The 18,858-nt window shown below is 45.3% G+C and overlaps 1 protein-coding gene and 1 long non-coding RNA gene across 2 annotated transcripts; one reads left to right on the forward strand and one right to left on the reverse strand.

Annotated features, from left to right (window-relative positions):
- Positions 1-599: 599 nt before the first annotated feature.
- Positions 600-10,824, reverse strand: LOC119519008. The gene is made up of 3 exons (XR_005213919.1): positions 10,705-10,824; positions 5,587-5,652; positions 600-986 (listed from the first exon to the last, which is right to left on the reverse strand). It is a non-coding gene; the product is annotated as an uncharacterized LOC119519008 (long non-coding RNA).
- A 2,120-nt stretch (positions 10,825-12,944) lies between these two features.
- Positions 12,945-16,244, forward strand: IRX5 (iroquois homeobox 5). Its single transcript, XM_037816267.1, has 3 exons — positions 12,945-13,486; positions 14,561-14,966; positions 15,140-16,244. Exons 1-3 carry the CDS (start codon positions 13,238-13,240, stop codon positions 15,934-15,936), a joined length of 1,452 nt encoding a protein of 483 aa, XP_037672195.1. The 5' UTR covers positions 12,945-13,237; the 3' UTR covers positions 15,937-16,244.
- Positions 16,245-18,858: the final 2,614 nt, after the last annotated feature.

Below are 18,858 nucleotides of genomic sequence, written 5' to 3' on the forward strand. Positions count from 1 at the left end.
AATCCTCTAGCCTAATGTATTTACTTTGATCTACCTAAAATAAATCATAGCTAGTGGATTCATTGTAAAAAACTATAGGCACAGATGAAGGAAGTACAAGCTAGGTCACTCTCAAAACAACTGGTAGCACTTTTTGCAAGCATCATCAGCATCTGCCCATCTCCCCAGCTCCCTCCCTGAGGGCAGCCTCAGTCAGTCAAAGCCCTTCAAGGTGCCCATACCAGGGAGGCAGGAGGCCTGCGGCCACGGAGGAATCCTTCCATTTTCCTACAGCCAAAGTCCACAACAGGAATTTTCCAATGGCGAGGCAACCCTTCTTTCCTCAGTCTACCCAAATGTAGGAACTCTGTGAAAGAACTAAATTTCAACCTTGTTTACATAAATCAAACGTTCAAGCATATAACAGTCAGTCAGTTAAACTGACTTTTTCTTGTATAAATCTGAATTGAGCTAATAAGAGATTTGTTCAAGGAAGAAATGTTCTATTTCAGAAGGGCTAATATACAGTATTAAAATATACATACAGATGGCTTTAAGTTCTTCTGCTGTTCATAAATATAATAGAGTCACATTAGAAACTAATTTTAAACCTACTCTTAGATAGCCAGGAAGAATTACTATGATGGAGAAAGAGTTTTATTTGAACCCTCTTTTCCAGGCACATTCATTCAATCCAATAAAGGTATATTAGGGGAAAAAAACTCAACAGATAAAATTGATTTTATTTTTTCCTATACTTTGGTTAAAACACAAAATGTTTGGTAACACTCTACAGTAATCTAATCATTTTCAATAAAATTGGTGATTCAAGAAGACCATAGCCTTCTTCTGCATGACAACTAAGGCTTTTAATTGGAAAAATACTGTAGTCTAGAAATAAGTATTTTCCAAAACATATTCAAACCACTTGAGCACTTGATTTTTCCATGTCCTTTGCATCTACACTAAAACAGACCACAGGAAATTTCAAAGACCGATGAGTGAATCTAGAAGAAAAAAAAATCCATTTAGTTGTCATGAGCATTTTCACCATCAATCCCTAATATCTTAGACTTCACTTACTGCCCGTAACTTTGCCATGCTGCTTTATGCTTGGGAGAAGACAAATCACTAATCAATTATGCACACTAATTAAAAATGCTACCTTTAGGAGGCATTTCAATAACTTGCTAATAGGGGTGAAGTGTCTCCTTTAACTGTTTTCTTTAAAACATTTTAGATTACACGTTATACAGGATGCACAGAACATTCACAAACACTTAATGCTACAGTCCACCCAAACTATCAAACAGCCCCCCAACAGTGGTGGTACAATTCAGCAACTGGTTGAGGTCACACGGAAAATAGAATTATATGCTAATTTGCTCCTATATTAAGGTATCATAGAAGGTCAGAGGAAACACAGTAAAATGAATTCTAGAAAAAAATTAACTAAGTAGATTGGTATGTACCATATCAAAGCAAACTGTTTATCTTAATAGATACAAATAAAAGAAAGATTTTAAAAAGGGAAGACTTTCTCCTTTTGAAAACAAATGTTTTAACCAACCCCAGGCAATGACTTACATCAACTTAAAAATATTTTACATAAATTGCTTTTCCCTAAAGGAGAACAGGGGCAAGGTATTTTTTTTTTCCCAAAGGGAGAAAAGAAATGTGAAAGGTATAGTAGCCAAAAGAAAACATTTTTTTTATAGTTTACTTTATATACATATTTATTAAATTTAATTCATAAAAACAGTCTATACATGTCCTGAAAAATGAACACAGGCTTAAACTCAATGATAGGGTCAGGAGGTGTCGACTATAATAGGTTTGTTATTTTACCCCAAAGTAAACTGAACATCAATACATGGGTTTTTCTTAGCACAGATTCATCTGAAGAAAATATGCTTTAATTAAAAAAACTATATTCTTCTTTTCCCCTGGAAGACACAAGTAATTCTATGAATACTGTACCAATTTAATAACCATAAACCAAATTAATAGTTGAAGAATTTGGGCCACAGTTTGATATATGATGGTGGTATTTCTAGACTTCTAAATTTCAAAGGTTCTTTTACTGGAAAAAGGAAAGAATTGGAGGGGGGTAACAGAGAAATGAAATCTTACAGTATATGAAATCATGGGTTTGGTATTTTATAAAGCACCCAGTTTACTGCAGGACACAACTAAGATGAACCACAGAGATCAACTGTGTCACACCCTTAGGCAAATTCGTGGAAGAAAATAAAACAATAACTGTGTGTTCTAGAGTCTATCCTTTTTTTCCATTAAAAGAAATGTTTCTATTTTCCACTTTACTGCAACATTTCCAATGCCATGCTACGAGAGAACTACCACTCACAAAGAGCCATGTGAATTTTCTTTAAATCATAACCAATTTTTAATTTCTAAAAGGATTTCACTTATTGCTTTTAATAAGATTTTACTACTATCAGTTACCATAAATTTGAGTTAGGTTTCTATTAAAATATCATTTGGGCATCTTGTTCAAATACTTGCTTTTCTGCTACATATTTTCAGCATTGTTTACCCTGTTCTCCCCTTACCAAGTCAGATACGGAGATAATTACTCAGGCAAATCTTCAGGCTCTTTGATGGACTATAAACATAAACATATATGCTTCTCTACTATCCTTCCTGAATGAAGGACCTCATTATGCATTAGGATATTGATCCACAAAAAGTTGAGAATTATGTAGAAAAGGAAACAAATCTGACAAAAATGAAAATAGTCACTGATGCCTAAAAAATCAGGACTAAAGTAGATTAATCTTCATTTCCACTAAAAAGCAATCTGATGTCCAGAGACTGAGATTTATTCTACTATAAAATACGGCACATTATACACAGCCATTTGAAATATCTTAAAGATAATTGTGTAATCTACAAATGACTGTATATATAGTTATATTTTAATATTCAGAGACAGATGTTCCAATGCAAATTACATTGAAATTGTAAAAATATTAATTTGGTTAAAGATAACATCAAGCAAATCAATAGCTATTCTATGATGAAAAGTAATGCTCAAAATAAGCTTTGGAAAAAAATCGCTAAAAGCAAGGGCAAAATATCTGGACCCTGATTACCACAAACAGAATACCAGGATTCCTGACTGTTTGCCTTTAAAACTCCGTATTTCTACTAGCTAGCTGAAAAGAATGAAAAGCTTCTTGCAACCAGAGGAAAAAAGACTTTACCATGCGCCTTGAAAAAGCTCATTTTCACATTACTCAGGCTTCATTATGCTAAATCAATATTCGTTTAGTCACTGGGGTTATTGACATATTTTAAAATAAAAGTATACCCTTCAGCTACTGCACTCATTACAGGTAATTTGTCTTGTCAGAGAGCAGGGAATATTATCCTAGTCTTTCAGGGGCTGACAGCCCATGGAAATACCTCCCCATGGTTACAACTGTAAATAATTTTAAGGTAAAATATTGAAAAATCAATGACTGTTTCCTGCAATCTGTCACAAACAAATCAATCATAATCTGTACTGCCAGAGAGTATGATTTGAAGGAGATGGGAGCAGATGTAATTCTTGGCTGGAATCTCTCATTTCAAAATCACTTCACATAATGGTGTCATCATTTAAACACTTAACAGTCAGTGCAACTGCCACTGTAACATCTAGTTGGACAAAACCACAAGGAGGAGGAGGAGAAAATGCCATCACTATTATGTTAACAAACATTTAATTTAAATGGTTGCTGCAATAGTAAATTTCAGCTGAAAACAGTCTTACCTGCCCCCTTTCACAGTTCTAAATTAATCAGTGCTGCTTTTCTATGCAACGATGCTTAAATAAATTAACCCATAGCTCAAAATTTTACTCTTAAAAGCATGCATATCTTTTACTTTAAATGTCTATTAAGGAGAATAAAATTTTAGAGTTAAAAAAATAAGACATTTGGATTGCAGAATGTCCACAATTCTCTCTCTCTCCACAACAAAGATTAAAAAAAAGAGTATCACAGATGTCAAGTTCATACTGGTTAAGTAGGTTTAAAGGTCTCAGTCACCCAGATATTAAATTTTATATTTTCCTTCTATTAATAAATATTGCACTTTAACTCTGTAATATTGTAGCAGCTTTTAAGATGACCAGCAAGACACAGTCAATTCAAAAATACCCTTTCATTCCATACAGAAGCTGTACCAAAGACTACTACTTTAAAAGCTGGACTAATAGCCTACTAAAAACATGGGGTGTAAAAGCTGATTGATCAAGACCATCATTTTGAATTGTTTTGCAAACGTAAACTACTTTCTAAGGAATAACTTTGATAGCATCCTTTTTTTCTAAACTATATTTTAATGGCTTCCTTGGCTTCGTGAATAAAAGAATCTGAGACTGGGACATTTCCCCTTCCTGTTGTGTTAACCAAAATATATATTATTTAACTTAAAGATTAAAGAGTTTTTTTCCTGAAGGTTTTTGTTTTAATGGTACCCTAGTTCTTTTAATGGAAGAAATTGGTTTTAACTACCACATTTCTTACCAATTTACTAATTACATAATTAAACAACAGGATGCCTTTTATTGCTCTATTAAAATTTCCCTATAGATACAGTTCAGGGCATAGATATTTTTAATTATTAGAAAGGCAAATGATTTTTCTTAAAAAGAAAAAATAATAAATAGAAATAAAATTGCACAATTTAAGCCTATATAAACATTCTTAGACTTTGCAATTGGTCTGTTATAAAAGGGTTTTACTCTGTTTTTAATTTAACCTGCATTTTCAGTGTGGCAACACAGCATCAGAAAATACAAGCTTTTCTTATGGATACAAATTGAACCCAATTTTTGTACTTCAAGAATATTAGATTAACATTCAAATTATTATTTTTTTTAAATAGAAAAGCACACTGGCAAACTATCAAAGATATCATCCAGAATGTAACAGCATCCTCTATTCCACGTGAATCCCTGCAACAGCTGCAAAGTAAGCAGCAAGCCAATCTCTAGCAAGGGGAAAAGGAAAGTATTACCCATGGCCTAGGATTAATAGGAAAATGGAAAGGGACCTAAAGCTCTGAACCAGGAAAAGAACATATATGCCTGATCTCCTGGCCTTCAATATCCTGGAGCACCCCAGGCAAGGCCCAACTAGCTGAGCTCTAGAACCCCTGGTCAACCACCAAATCCTCCACTCAGAGATTGGCTGTGGCTGGCCATAAATTACCCTACAGGAAACACATCTCCCAAGTGAAGGCAACAAAGAACTGGGAAATAAATGAGGACAGTTAAGCAATGTGCTAAATGCATGCATATCTTAACCACAAACTAAAATGCCATCTCCCAGAACTGGGTAGGACACCATCCATCATAGATCTAATTCTTAGAAGGAAGATTTTTTAAGGGTGCTGAGCAAGTATAAATGGTATTTCTCAGCTTCTCTGAACACTGCCCATAGCCCTAGGAGAGGCAGGCTCAAAAGTTCAGCAGAGGAAAATCAGATAGTTTCCACATCCCAAACTTAAAGAAACTGCTGTCCACTGAAGAAAATTCTTATATGTAATAAAGGCTCAGGATTACAGAGGAGAGTATTCTTTTAAAAGAGATATTACCTCCCCATCTTCAGAATCTTCCCCTTCCAATAGCCAGTACAGTAGCTCCATTATAGATTGTTGACTCTTTAAAGAGAAAAACAGCAATAGTTAGCTTCATTTTTCGTACCATTTCCTTCCTGCATGGAATTACAATTTAATTACCAATACTTCAATTGATTTTATTCCTGGATGATACATTTCTCAAAAAGCATACTCTTTAGCTATTTCCACTAGAGAACATTTAGTACAACCTTCTCAATTAATCAACCATAACCCATTATTTCTGACAGGATATGTTTTCTTCATATTTCTAAAAGAGTGGGGGAAATCCCACACACATACACCTATTATATATAAAAGTATTAGAGTCATAATGCAATGGAAAACATTTACCATGTGAAATATAATAATTTTTGGCTGATGACAGATTAAAACTCAACTGATTGCATATATGTTTAGATTTTTCCTATATTTATCCATAGAACAGGAAAAAAACAGTCCTGTTATCTTTTCAATTCAACCACTTAAGGTGTGGTTTTAAGAAAAACAACTAAGCTTAAAAGGCCAACAAAGAGAAATCAGATTGCTTTAGCGGCTTAACATTTTCTTTATATTTGTGTTGTGTTTTTTAATTTGCTATAATATTCGGTGCTTGTTCATATATGAAACTTCATTTCCATAGGACCCAATCAGCAATACGGGAAAACAAGTGAGTCATTTAAAAGCAATTATATATTACTTCATACTATGATTCTAAAAAATCATTTTAATGTCTTTGAAATTATTCACAGAGAAGCATTAGTTCTATTGGAGGCTGTATTAACTATAACAGCCTTCTGTAAAATTAGCTTATTTTTACCCTTTTTGTCATACAACTATCTCTTTTTTAATAAAACATTCTATATCGCTAAGACCAGTTTTTGCCCTGTCGACAAGACAACACAAATATTCTGCAGTTCACCTGTATTCTGTTAAGTGAGAAATGACAAGTTTTAGAACACACCTGTATATTCTGTGCCTTAAAAGAGATTGGTACCCTTGACTGGAGCTGATATTTCCACTAAATTTATTCTTAAAATAACTGGATAATTAAAATAATCAAAGACTGTGATTTGGTATAAACAGATTATTTCCTTTAAAATAATAATTCTATCTTTATAAAATATAATGCTTAATCTTAATTTTTTATGAAAAACATTTCATTATCTAATGATGTCAGTAAAAATAAACTAGAGCAATTGGAAGATTCAATTTTCTTTTACTGCATCCTTGTTTAATGCATTAGTAAAATTTTAATAATCAAATCTCTCATGTGACATTCTACATCTATATATACTTAGCCCCTATTACCAACATAAATACTTTGGTAAAACCAACCCTGTTGCTTTTTTTGGCTTACTTCACACAAAAGCACACCATACGCAGACATTCACTTACACATGAGGCTGGGGATGTGCAAGGACAAAATTTCAGGCAATATTTGGAGGAACCCTATACTTCAGAAGTGAACTTGGGTGAAAATATCCAAATGTATTATGGAAACATCATACTTATCACCTGCACAGAAAATGGAAATTATTCTTTTCATGGAAACACAAAAGACTAGATAAATACTTCTGGGATATTAGATAGGAATATCTAATCCAATTTTCTCCAAGGTATCACTCCATATTATGGCAAATAAACAAATAAAAGTTGTATCAAGATGTGGAATATCATTAGCTTGAGAAAAGGCTAGAAAAATGGATTACATAAATTACAACTGCAGCAGAAAATTATATTCCATTCTCCTGAGCAAATGTTAAGTGCATCCTTAATAATAAGGACTTAAACTCAACCTACATTAGAATATACTTGTTTTCAATTTTGAAGTGGCTAAGTTAATTTGCCAAGCTAAACTGGTGCTTCAGTATACTATACCTATAAAAATACTGCAGATTTATGAAGAAATAAGTCATCAGTATCATACTTCAGAGTAGGCTGTGGAAGCAAACCAGTGTCATTATTGAAGAAAAAAAATAATTCCTAGCTTTTACATGGTGTTAGAGTTGCATCGGTTGCTATTTTTGAAAGAAAAACTATTCTCTATAACGAGCTAGCAAGTCTACCCAAAAGATGTTAATAGTACAGGAATAAACACAATGTAGAAACTAAAGGGAAAGATCCAAAGATATTGAGATACTACCACTGAAAATAGGTTGTGCTATCTCAGAGCTAAAATATTATTTCAAAGTATTATACTGTCTTAATAACCTATTTTAAAAAAGCATGTTTAATTCACTCAGGATTACATGATTTCATTTACTTCCACATTATCAACTGAAGAGCATTCAAAAATTTCCTATGATTTCTATAACGTAAAAATATATGAAAAATTATTTATTATTCATTAAAATGGATGATAGGTAATTAGCTCATGTTCCTATTTCATCTCTTTTAACACAGCATATCAAATTTGAAAATAACACTTGGAAAACAGCAGAGAGATGCTGGTCTTAGCTGTTAGAAAAAAAATTGTGATGGGGAGTTGGGGGATGTCTAAAGCAACGATCTCAAAATTAATGCTTTTGGTTTAGTTTCAGAAAACAAATCTAAATCTTTCCTTGATTCTAGTCTACCATGTAAAATACAGCCGGCTAATTTTCCTTGGAGTCAGGAATGAGCTGTGACTATACCTGGCTTCTCTGATCATATGCCTACTGCCTCCTCCACTTTCATTTCCTCTTTCTCCAATGAGTCATAATATTAAAGAAAAACCACACACTCTACATATACATGATGGACAGGTAGTGTCCAGGAGAGCATAAGCTACAAAGACAGGCAGGAAAATGTTAATGCAATACTTATAAACCATATAAGGTACTGGGTAAGCCAAGGGTAATACAATCATCAGCATCTGCTCTGCTATTGTTTTTGCATTCCCAGATTTGGAGTAAAGGACAGTAATATTATTTTAGTGGTCATTCAGATTATAATTCAGATCCTTAAACTACTAAAAGACCAAATACACTCTATTCACTTGCTCATCAATTCAAATTTATCGAAGAATATTTTGGAAGAAATAAACAGTCCTCTTGGTATTTACCTCTATTTTGGCAGATAAAAACAAAGCTTTTCACAAACGGTGTAACAAGGTACTTGACAATATGAAAACGAAATTGTTCTAGATCATTGAAACATTCTAGGAAACTGTTTTCAAAAAAAATTAAGTGGCATCAATTTCTAGTATGTTTACCTTTTTATTACATTCCTATTTCCGTACATTATCATGCCTTCCTCTATAGATTTATTCTGAAAGCTAATAAATGTTTGCTTAACAATATACTGCTCATTTTATGCTTTTCTTTCTAAATTAACAACCATTATTTCACAAAGGTAGAGCACAAAGAAAGCCAATATAAAGCATTGCCAAAAAGCCACAAGTAGTTTTAGTACATGCCAGGACACTTAATATTAAACTCTTTCTTCTCGCTAAAACTTCTGTTGCCAAAGTGCTCACAAAATCTGGAAGCTCGAAGACAGGTTTCAAGTGCAATTAAATTATCCAAAAGCAAAACTGTACAAAAATATGCTGCCCTTCTTATGTCACCATTTTATAGACAACATTTTCTCAGGATCTTAATTAAGATAACGAAGCACACCTGTGTCAACATTCTCTGGCAGGACAGCCTTATCAATCATAATCCTTTAAGCACACTCAAAACAGCAAGGCTATGTGACAGAAGCAATCTGTTGCCTTTCCCGGTGCTGGTGTTGTCTCTCTCCCACAAGAATGATGACATTTTTAAAACACAGGAGACCTATTTTTATGAGTCTTTAAAGTTTTAACTGTAAATAGCTATTACACTAAATAAACAGGAATAACCTCTTTTGCACTTGATTTAAACAATGACAACTGTACAGCCCAAACTCGAAGAGCTAGTTCCGCCACCATGTCTTAGCAATACAAACGTGGATCTGATTTTATTAACGCTTTACATTTTTAAGAGTTATGCATAAATGGATCCCCGCAGACATGACAAACCAATAAACCCTAAGGGAGTTTTAAAATTAGAAAATTTTAAAGCCCTACGTTAAAAACAATCAGAGCAAACCTATTCCTAGTGTCAGTTAAAATGTTCAGAAATGCACTATGTAGCAAGAAAAAGAAATGTCCTCTTGGTAACCGGGGACGAGTAGCAGGGGGACAGCTCCCACCTGATGGGGGAGAAAGACCTCAGTGACAAGAAACCAATGAAACTACTGTTAAAAAAAAAAAAAAAAAAAAGAACAGTTTCCTAAACGGAAAAGCTGATGAATGGAAAGGGGAAATAATAGGGGAGGGGAGTTTGTATCATCACCACCAACAAGAAAAAAAAGTCCAAACCTCGTGTTTAACAGCAAGAAAGGGAAAACTTTCATATAAAAGCGGAGAAAGTCCGAAGGATGCAATCTGAATTCCTTCTGCCTACTACCGACCAGCCCTTTCCTTTCACTATTAACACAATTCTATCTCCGATGCCAGGAGGCTGTGGCCAGCAGAGCAGCAGAGTCGTCAATGTGCAAATAAAGCAGAAAATAGAGACATCCTTAAGAAATGAGTCTTAAATTTGACATAGAACGGAGGTGACAACCACGGCAACACAAACATAAATTCTAAATGAGTCAATATCTTGCAGGATTCTCTCCAGCCCTTGACATCAAAAAGAAGAGAGTAAAATAAGAAAAAGAGAAAGAGAGAGAGAGAAAGAGAGCGAAGAAAAGAAATAGCCGTGCGGCCCAGAGTGGCAGGATGATGTAATGAGGATGTCTGTGCGACAGATTCAGATTCTCGGTGGCACAAACCTTCATGGTTCCATTTCAGAAATCAGCCACCTGGATGAGCGCCGAGCGGGTGAAGCGGCCGCGCGTGGATGCAAGGGGCACGCCCACGCACGCCGGTCCAGGGACGGTGGCACCCGGAGGCCCGGCCGGCACTCGCGAGGCCCAGTCCCACCGAAAGCCGACGCGCGCGGGGCACCTCCACATTCATCGGATCCGCGCGGGGGCGCGGCAGGGTTCGAGGAACTGGAAGCCCGGCCGCGAAGGGGCGGGTAAGAGACGGGATGAGGGACCCGGCCCGGGTGCGGGCGACGACTTGCGGGACCCCGGGCTCACCTCTCCTCCGCGGCGCGGGCGTGCGGGCCGCGGACGCTCCCTCGTGGCCAGCGCGAGCCCCCGGCGGGCGGCGCACGCGGGCCGTTACAGACCGTTAGCGCGAGGGGCTGCGGCGGCCCAACGGCGGCGGGCGGAGCCGGGGGCGGGCGCTGAGGAGCCGCTGGGCCGCGGGAGGCGGGAGGGAAGGCAGTAGGGCGGGGACGCCCCAGGGATGCGCCTGGCCCGGCCGGCCGGGGGCGGTGCCCGCGACGACGCGGACCTACACGGAGCCCAGGGAGCAGTCGTTCCCTCGCCGCCTGAGACGCTGCCACTGGCCCGCTGTGGGCGCGCTAATGCTCCGGCCCTCTGGGCTGCTCGGCCTCGCCTCAGCCCCGGCCTGCTCGCAAGCGCTTGGGCCTCGCAGTCTTTGCTACAGCAGCCACCAGCTTCCCGTCTCCATGACAATAGCGCGGCCTGCGCTCCGCCCCGTCCCGCCCCGTCCCGCCCCTTCGGCTGCGTGACTACAGGGGAAGTGGGAGCTTGTCGCCGAGGGGCGGAGCCAATAGAGGCCATAGTCCAATCGGAGGTAAAGGCAGCGTAAGGGAAAGGGTTGGGCGGACCGAGAGGTTCTCGGAGAATGTAGTCTGGAGGTATCGGTCCGTTTGAGGGGCGGAGCTGGAGGAGCTGGGCCGAGGGGAGGAGTCAGCGCGCGTGCTTGAAGGCGCGCGGCTGAGAGTGTGGCTAGATCTGAGATGAGTGGATGGGGGGGTGGGTTAGTGTGTGTGTGCCGATGCAGGAGCGTATCGCGCTCGTTCAAGTCATGGCGAGAAACACTGAGTTTAGTTAGGCTTCGGGTTGCGTGTGGCCGCATTATAAAAGGTCACAAAGGTCTTCATATATACGGAGGTCCAGCTTCGTGCCCAACATTGTGCCAGCCCCTCTCCTGGTTCACCAGCGCCCCTGTCTGTCTCAAAGGCCCAGTGCGTCCGTGGTTTGTGACGGCGGAGGGCGTGGAAGGGGGCTGGAGAGACTGGCAGAAGGTCTGTTTTTGTATTCTGTGTGGCTATCCTGGGCAAGGGCTTTGCCTGTAACCCAGTTGTGGGTGTTTGCCTCGCTGAACAAACAGTGGTTGGGTTGGGCACTGCTCTGCGGAGTGTTTGCAGTGGAGCGTGGGCGGCGCGAGAGTGCGGGCGAAGCGGAAGGAGACTTAGTTAAACAAAAGCAGAGGATCCCGCACGTTCCCCACCTCCTGCAACCCGCCTGGCGGGACGAGCTACCGAAGGAAAACCCCGAAAAAAGACTGGGAGGCATGGTGGTGGTAGTGGGAGTTCCGGAGACCTAATTGGGTGTAGCTGCTTCTTCGTCAGGCAGCTTTTACCAACTATTTCTCCTCTTAAGAAAGGCCACCTCCATAGTCCCAGACCCCGGTGTCGCCCCCCACCCACAGGTGTGTGTGTGTGTGTAAGGGGGTCGGTGGAAGGAAGGCCCGGCTGGCGACGTGCAGAAGTCCAAGGCCTGTCTCTCGCCCACCTGCTGCTGCTGGCGGAGAGGGGCAGTCCTCCTGGACTCCCTGCACCCTGGGCGTGGACATCCGTCCAGTTCTCTTAGGGACCTTCATTCCCTGGGGCCTTCAACTCGCTCTCGGGCCTCCTTGGTTGGGGGAGAAGCAGGAGGTGGGGTAGGCGGCGACCTGCCTCGGAGCCCAGCCTCCCGGCGAACAAGAAATCCGCTAAGCCCGCGGTTTACTGTGGCGAGAAAAGAGCAGAGCATTAGCCGGAGTGCGGTCCGCGGCTCCGTTCCCTTTGTGCTTCCGAGTGGCCCAGTCCGTGACAAGGGCCCGCCATGCTCCCGGCCCGCCGATCGGCCGGGAGTTGGCAGGGGAGGAAAGTTGGAAGCGATCGGCGCGCCTGGGATGTGACTGTCATCCTGGGGCCGGCGCTCGAGAGTCTGAAAGAAAGAGAGAGATCGAGGAGGGGAGACGAGGGAGGCTGGGAGGAGAGGGGGAGGGAGGGGACCAAGGAGGAGAGGCGGGAGCGAGGGAGGGGCGAAGGCAACGCCAGCAAGAGGGAGAGGGAGCCGGGGAGGAAGAGGGAGAGGGAGAGGCGCGCCTGGCGGCCGGGTTGGCTGCGACCGCCCAGAGGCTCCTGCCAGTCCTCCCACCGACTACACCCCGGGAAGGAGGAGCTTCGAGCGCGCACAAGGCGTCAGAATCCTCAATTTCCAACTTAGCATCTTGGCAGGACCTTTGCGAAGCCAAAAGCAAGAGCCCCCCGGTGCAAAGAGCGAGGGGGAAAAAGAGAAAGCAGTAAGGGAAGGGGAGGGGGAGGAAAAAAACAGCTGGAACGAGCAAGGCGCGCAGAGGAGTCGGCGCGGCGGCCGCAGCCAGAGGCGCGCGGGAAGCGAGGAGGCGCCGCGAGTCAAAGCCAGGGAGCCCGGGCCCGAGGAGCGGCGGCCCGGGGCAGCCGGAGGCCAAGTGCCCTCCTGCCGCCCTCGCAGGGCGCCGCCCGGCTTGTTGGCGGCTGCGGCGCGGCGCGCCCCATGCCCGTGTGTGGCCATGTCCTACCCGCAGGGTTACTTGTATCAGCCGTCCGCCTCGCTGGCGCTCTACTCGTGCCCGGCGTACAGCACCAGCGTCATCTCGGGGCCCCGCACGGATGAGCTCGGCCGCTCGTCGTCGGGATCCGCATTCTCGCCCTACGCTGGCTCCACCGCCTTCACGGCACCCTCGCCGGGCTACAACTCGCACCTCCAGTACGGGGCCGACCCCGCGGCTGCCGCCGCCGCCGCTTTCTCCTCTTACGTGGTGAGTGAGCGGGATCTGCGGCGGGCGAGGGCAATTCCGGCCGTGCGGGGCGGGCGTGGGCTGCTGGGGACACCGGCCTCAGCGCCGTCGCGAACTGCCCCCGCCAGGCTTCGCGGTCCCTGCAAACTTGGGCGATTGTCTCGCTCGGCTTCGCCCCGGCCTCGGACTCTGGAGTTGCTCGGAGAGAAGAGTTGCGTCTTGCTCGGATCGCGGAGCAGGCGGAAAGATTCTTTCGGGGAGAGGTCGCTGCATTTAAAGAGCAGCATTTGGTTTAAACGTGTGCTCCAGACCGCCCCACGAGTTTTATTTTGTGGATTTGCCATTTTGGAAAAGTAGTTCAAAAGAAAGAGACCTGAAATCTGAGCAGAAGCGTGCTAAATCTATGTAAATGTGTTCGGCCTCGCCTTTAATTAGTCCTCCGAAATGTTGCAAATCCGTAATCCTATCTTCGCAATCCGATTTGGAGGTATTAAATTTCTGAAAAGTCGGCGGAGCTGCGGTGTATCCGGGATTTTTCGGCCGGGTGCACTTTCTGGAAACGCGCCGTGGGGTAGCATTTTTGAAGGGTGGGAGTGCCGTGGCAAGGCTCAGCTTTTCGTTTGCGTTTCTCCGCGGGGAGCAGAAAAATGTCCTGGTTCTCCCTACCCCCTCCCCCTTTCCCATTCTGCTAAAGTGCAGCCTCCGGGGCGCGGGACTCGGAGTTGCTGCCTCCCAGGCCTGTGTCCAGCTGGAGGGTCCCGGCTGCGGTGGCCTTTGCGCGCTGGGGACGGATGTGCCCGGGGAGACGGGAGCCTACAGTATTGCGCCGAGGCCCGGACGGTTTCGGAGGCCCGCGAAGGACGGGACTTGGGAGTTGGCGGTCCCGCTGCCTTCGGGGAGTGGGGGTGCCGTTCCGCCTGTGCCCGCCAGCCCTGCCCCAGGGGAAGCTACAGTGTGGCTTCGCTCCCCACAGGAGACTCGGGGAAAGGGGTTTGGGATTTTTTGTTTGGTTGGTTTTTTTTGGGGGGGGCGGTCATTCAGGTGGCATTGGGGACCACGGCCGGCTCTCACCTTCTCTCTGCCTGTCCTCTGCAGGGCTCTCCCTACGACCACACACCAGGCATGGCGGGCTCTTTGGGGTATCACCCGTACGCGGCGCCCCTGGGCTCGTACCCGTACGGGGACCCAGCGTACAGGAAGAACGCCACGCGGGACGCCACAGCTACGCTCAAGGCCTGGCTCAACGAGCACCGCAAGAACCCCTACCCCACCAAGGGCGAGAAGATCATGCTGGCCATCATCACCAAGATGACCCTCACCCAGGTGTCCACCTGGTTCGCCAACGCGCGCCGGCGCCTCAAGAAGGAGAACAAGATGACGTGGACGCCGCGGAACCGCAGCGAAGACGAGGAGGAGGAGGAGAACATTGACCTGGAGAAGAACGACGAGGACGAGCCCCAGAAGCCTGAGGACAAGGGCGACCCCGAGGGCCCCGAAACAGGTTGGTGGAAGCGACAAAGGGTGTGTTCGGAGGGACTAAGAAGGGAAGAGGGAGGCTGGAGTGTGGGCGCAGGGGCCTGGGGGGTACAGGTAGGGGTCTCTGCCTTTGCGGGCGGGGCCTTGGGCCCCACTGCGCGGCCTCCGCGCCTCTGACGGCCCCGGCTTCGCCCGCAGGAGGAGCGGAGCAGAAGGCGGCTTCGGGCTGCGAACGTCTGCAGGAGCCGCCCACCCCCGCGGGCAAGGAGACCGAGGGCAGCCTCAGCGACTCGGATTTTAAGGAGCCGCCATCGGAAGGCCGCCTCGATTCGCTGCCTGGCCCCCCCCGCACCGGCGGGCCCTCGCCAGCCCGCCCAGCGGCGCCGCGGCTGGCGGAGGAGCCGACCCCTCACTACCCTTCAGGCGCCGCGGCGCCAGGCCCGCACTCAGCCGCGGGAGAGCTGCCCCCGGGCCCCGGCGGGCCTTCGGTCATCCATTCGCCGCCGCCGCCGCCGCCGCAGGCCGTGCTCGCCAAGCCCAAACTGTGGTCTCTGGCAGAGATTGCTACATCCTCGGACAAGGTCAAGGACGGGAGCGGCGGGAGCGAGGGCTCCCCTTGCCCTCCGTGCGCCGGGCCGGTAGCCGGGCAAACCCTGGGTGGCAGCCGCGCGTCGCCGACCCCGGTGCCGTCGCGCTCGCCCTCGGCGCAGTGCCACTTTCCGGGCGGGACGGTGCTGTCCCGGCCTCTCTACTACACGGCGCCCTTCTATCCCGGCTACACGAACTATGGCTCCTTCGGACATCTTCACGGCCACCCCGGTCCCGGGCCAGGCCCCACTACCGGTCCGGGCTCGCATTTCAATGGATTAAACCAGACCGTGTTGAACCGAGCGGACGCTTTGGCTAAAGACCCGAAAATGTTGCGGAGCCAGTCCCAGCTAGACCTGTGCAAAGACTCCCCCTATGAATTGAAGAAAGGTATGTCCGACATTTAAAATACGCGGGCTGCGTCGGTCCCGGACTTTTATAATTTATTAAAAACATGGCCTTGGCAGTTATTTTTCCATCACCGAGAGAGAAAATAAACTATCCCTCCTATTCAAAAGTTTATAGTCTATGGAGATGGATGACATAAAAATGTAGACATCTCCACACACACACAAAAAAGTGTCAACCAACTGAAAAGAAAGATTAGAGAAAGGATTTGTATTAAATCTTATTCTGTATATTTAATGTAGCATTTTTGTATTTAAATTGATAATTCAATATCCTGGAAGTAAATTATGAAATCACAACACCTGTACAGGCATTTAATGTTTTTTTTTTTTTTTGTAATATAAATATATCCATTTGTGTTTCCCCCAAAACTGTTTCATAGTTTTAAAATACAAGTTTAATTTAATTTTTTACACCTATTGATTTTTCTGGGTATTATTACAGAAAGCAAACAGGTTATACTCTTAGATTTAAAAAGTAAAAGAAACTGCAGTCACCTTTGTAAAATGCAAAATATTTAATTAAAAGAGATTTTAACATAATCAGAGCCACTCATTACTTTTTAGACGCCTCAATGAGCTGTCCATCGCCTTGGACAGAAGGTGCAAACTGCAACTTTTTTCGAAGTGGGGAATGAAAGGTTCTACAGACCCTGGCACGCCAGAGGGAAACCATAATTAGGCTGCAAGCCCGGGAGAACCTGGCCCGGCCTCGAATGCAGATTTGGATCACGAATGTGGGCTGCTTGGGGGAAACTGGACCCTGGAGAAAGGAGAGACCCAAGTGTGTGCCCAGAAGGGAGAAAAGATGGCCACGCCAGCTAGAGACACGCACCACCTCAGCGCTGTCGCTTAACCTAATTACTTCCAATCAGTGTCGTGTTTTATGCAAAGCAATCAGCTGGTGAACTTTGCTAATGAGTTCGATTTTATGCCGGATTTAGCCCTTATTACTATTTCAAAGGTGTAGCGGCCTAATGCGAGTGGGGAGCTTTAAGAGATGCGGAGGGGAAGGCTTTCCCAAGTCACTGTCTTCACTACCCCTAAAAAATTGAGCAATGATCTCTTCGTTGAATTTGATTAAATTAGCGAGTGCTGCGTCCCGGACGGTGCGGGGGGCAGGGCGGGGGGGGGGGGGGGTGCTGGCTGGAGATTTCCCTGGCAGCCGCAGGGCCCGGGCCGCGAGACCAGCGACGGGACGGTTCCCCTCTTTCGCAGGTAGGTGTCACACTTGTCCTGAATTTCAAGCCTGCACTTTGCAGCGCCGGAGATTTGAGAGAGTGGGCGGAAGGACCGGGGGGTAAGGGGTGGGGGGCTAGGGGAAGGAGGGGGAGAAGCGTGGCACCGCCGCTTGGGGAAGTGAAGGAAGCCCCGAAAGGCCCCGGAGGACACTCTCCCCTCATGCGGGCCTCTATTTGGACAAGTGGCCCTCAGAAGTTTGAGACCATTTGCCTCAAATAGTCTGTTGTGGACTCCATCAGGCCTGTCGTCATCGCTTTAGCACTTTTCCCGGCTCGAATTCAAGAGTTCGAGTAGCTTCAAAAGTATTTTTGAGGGCTGATTTTCTTGTTTTAGACTCTCATATTTCATTTCAAAATGAAAAGTCAGGACGCGACTCAGTCCCCAGTGGGGAAGAGACACCGCCCCGCGCCGGAGGTCGGCGAACACGTTTGCCGGCCACGGTGCTTGCGACTCCATTTTGCACAAGAGACCTAGAGCAGCAGAAGAATTGTAAACTTGGTGGGAAATTTTCAGTGGGAGGGGGAGGAGGGTGTTACTGCAGAAACATACCCACCGAGATGAATTAATTTGCTCTATTAAACCCAAGCCCATATATCGAATGTCTTTGCACATGACACAGGTTTAATTAGGCTAAAGAGAAGTGGCACAAAACTTGCAGTTCTCCTCAAGATTACGTTAACCTTACTCGATTTAAAAATTACATGCCAAACTTGTGCTTTTTATTTTATTTTAACCCGCAAAGGGGCTCCTTGAGCTTATTCGAATTTAAACAAGTTTGAGCGCTGCATTATCCAGATGTTTTAGCGAACAGCAGTCGACTTCGGAGTTTCTACTAGTGAGAAAATTCACGCAGGGAAATAGTTTCAAAGCTGGATGTGTGAATGATTAAATATGCATGAGATCATCGTATTTTATTTTGTCCCTTTAATTATAAATGATTTTTTTAAACAATTGAATTCCAGAGATGACTTGCCCTACCCCCCGCGTCCCAGCCGTCCCCCACCCCGGTTCACAATCAGCTTTTTCCCTCCTGTTGAATATGCAGCCCCAGGAGTCACCTTTTCTTCTAAAAAGCTCAGAAGAATAGACCAGTCCTCTTCTCTTAAAAGAGTCTTTAAGGACGACATCAACTCTGCGGGGTTTTGGAAGCATGGGCCCTAAACCCTGCCCAACGATTTAAAAAGAAAATTACAGGCCTCCTTGTGTTCCGGGGAATATGCAAATGACGCGGCGCGGCCCTCCCAAGTCAGACTGCTGAGGGACGCGGCTGGGAGCCCGAATGCCCGCCGGGCTGCCTGGGAACGGGAACCGCGCGCCCGGGAGCGCGCGGCGTTTCTTCCCAAAGAGGGGCGGCGCAAGGAGCCTCCGGGCTGGGGACCCAAACCGCCGGGGATTTGACGGCTGGTGCCCAAGTCGTTGTCCCCTTGTCCTTTTCCCTCCCGCCCTTGGCCTCTGCCGGGTCTACGGTTTTCTTTGCGCCCTTCGTCTTGAGTGCAAACCCTCAATTAAGTCTGGGGTTTTTCTTGTTTGCCGAGCTGGGTTTCGTTCGCAGCGTTTTTTCTGGTGTCTAGCGACTTTCCAGCTTGGAGGTGGCCTGCTGGGCAAATTGAGGATCTGGAAATTTAGGAAATGTCTCCCGCATTTAATCCCAGAAGTAGTTGCGTGTCATCGTACGGTCCC

This window comes from Choloepus didactylus, chromosome 22, assembly GCF_015220235.1.
Source record: "Choloepus didactylus isolate mChoDid1 chromosome 22, mChoDid1.pri, whole genome shotgun sequence".
Lineage (NCBI taxonomy): Eukaryota > Metazoa > Chordata > Mammalia > Pilosa > Megalonychidae > Choloepus > Choloepus didactylus.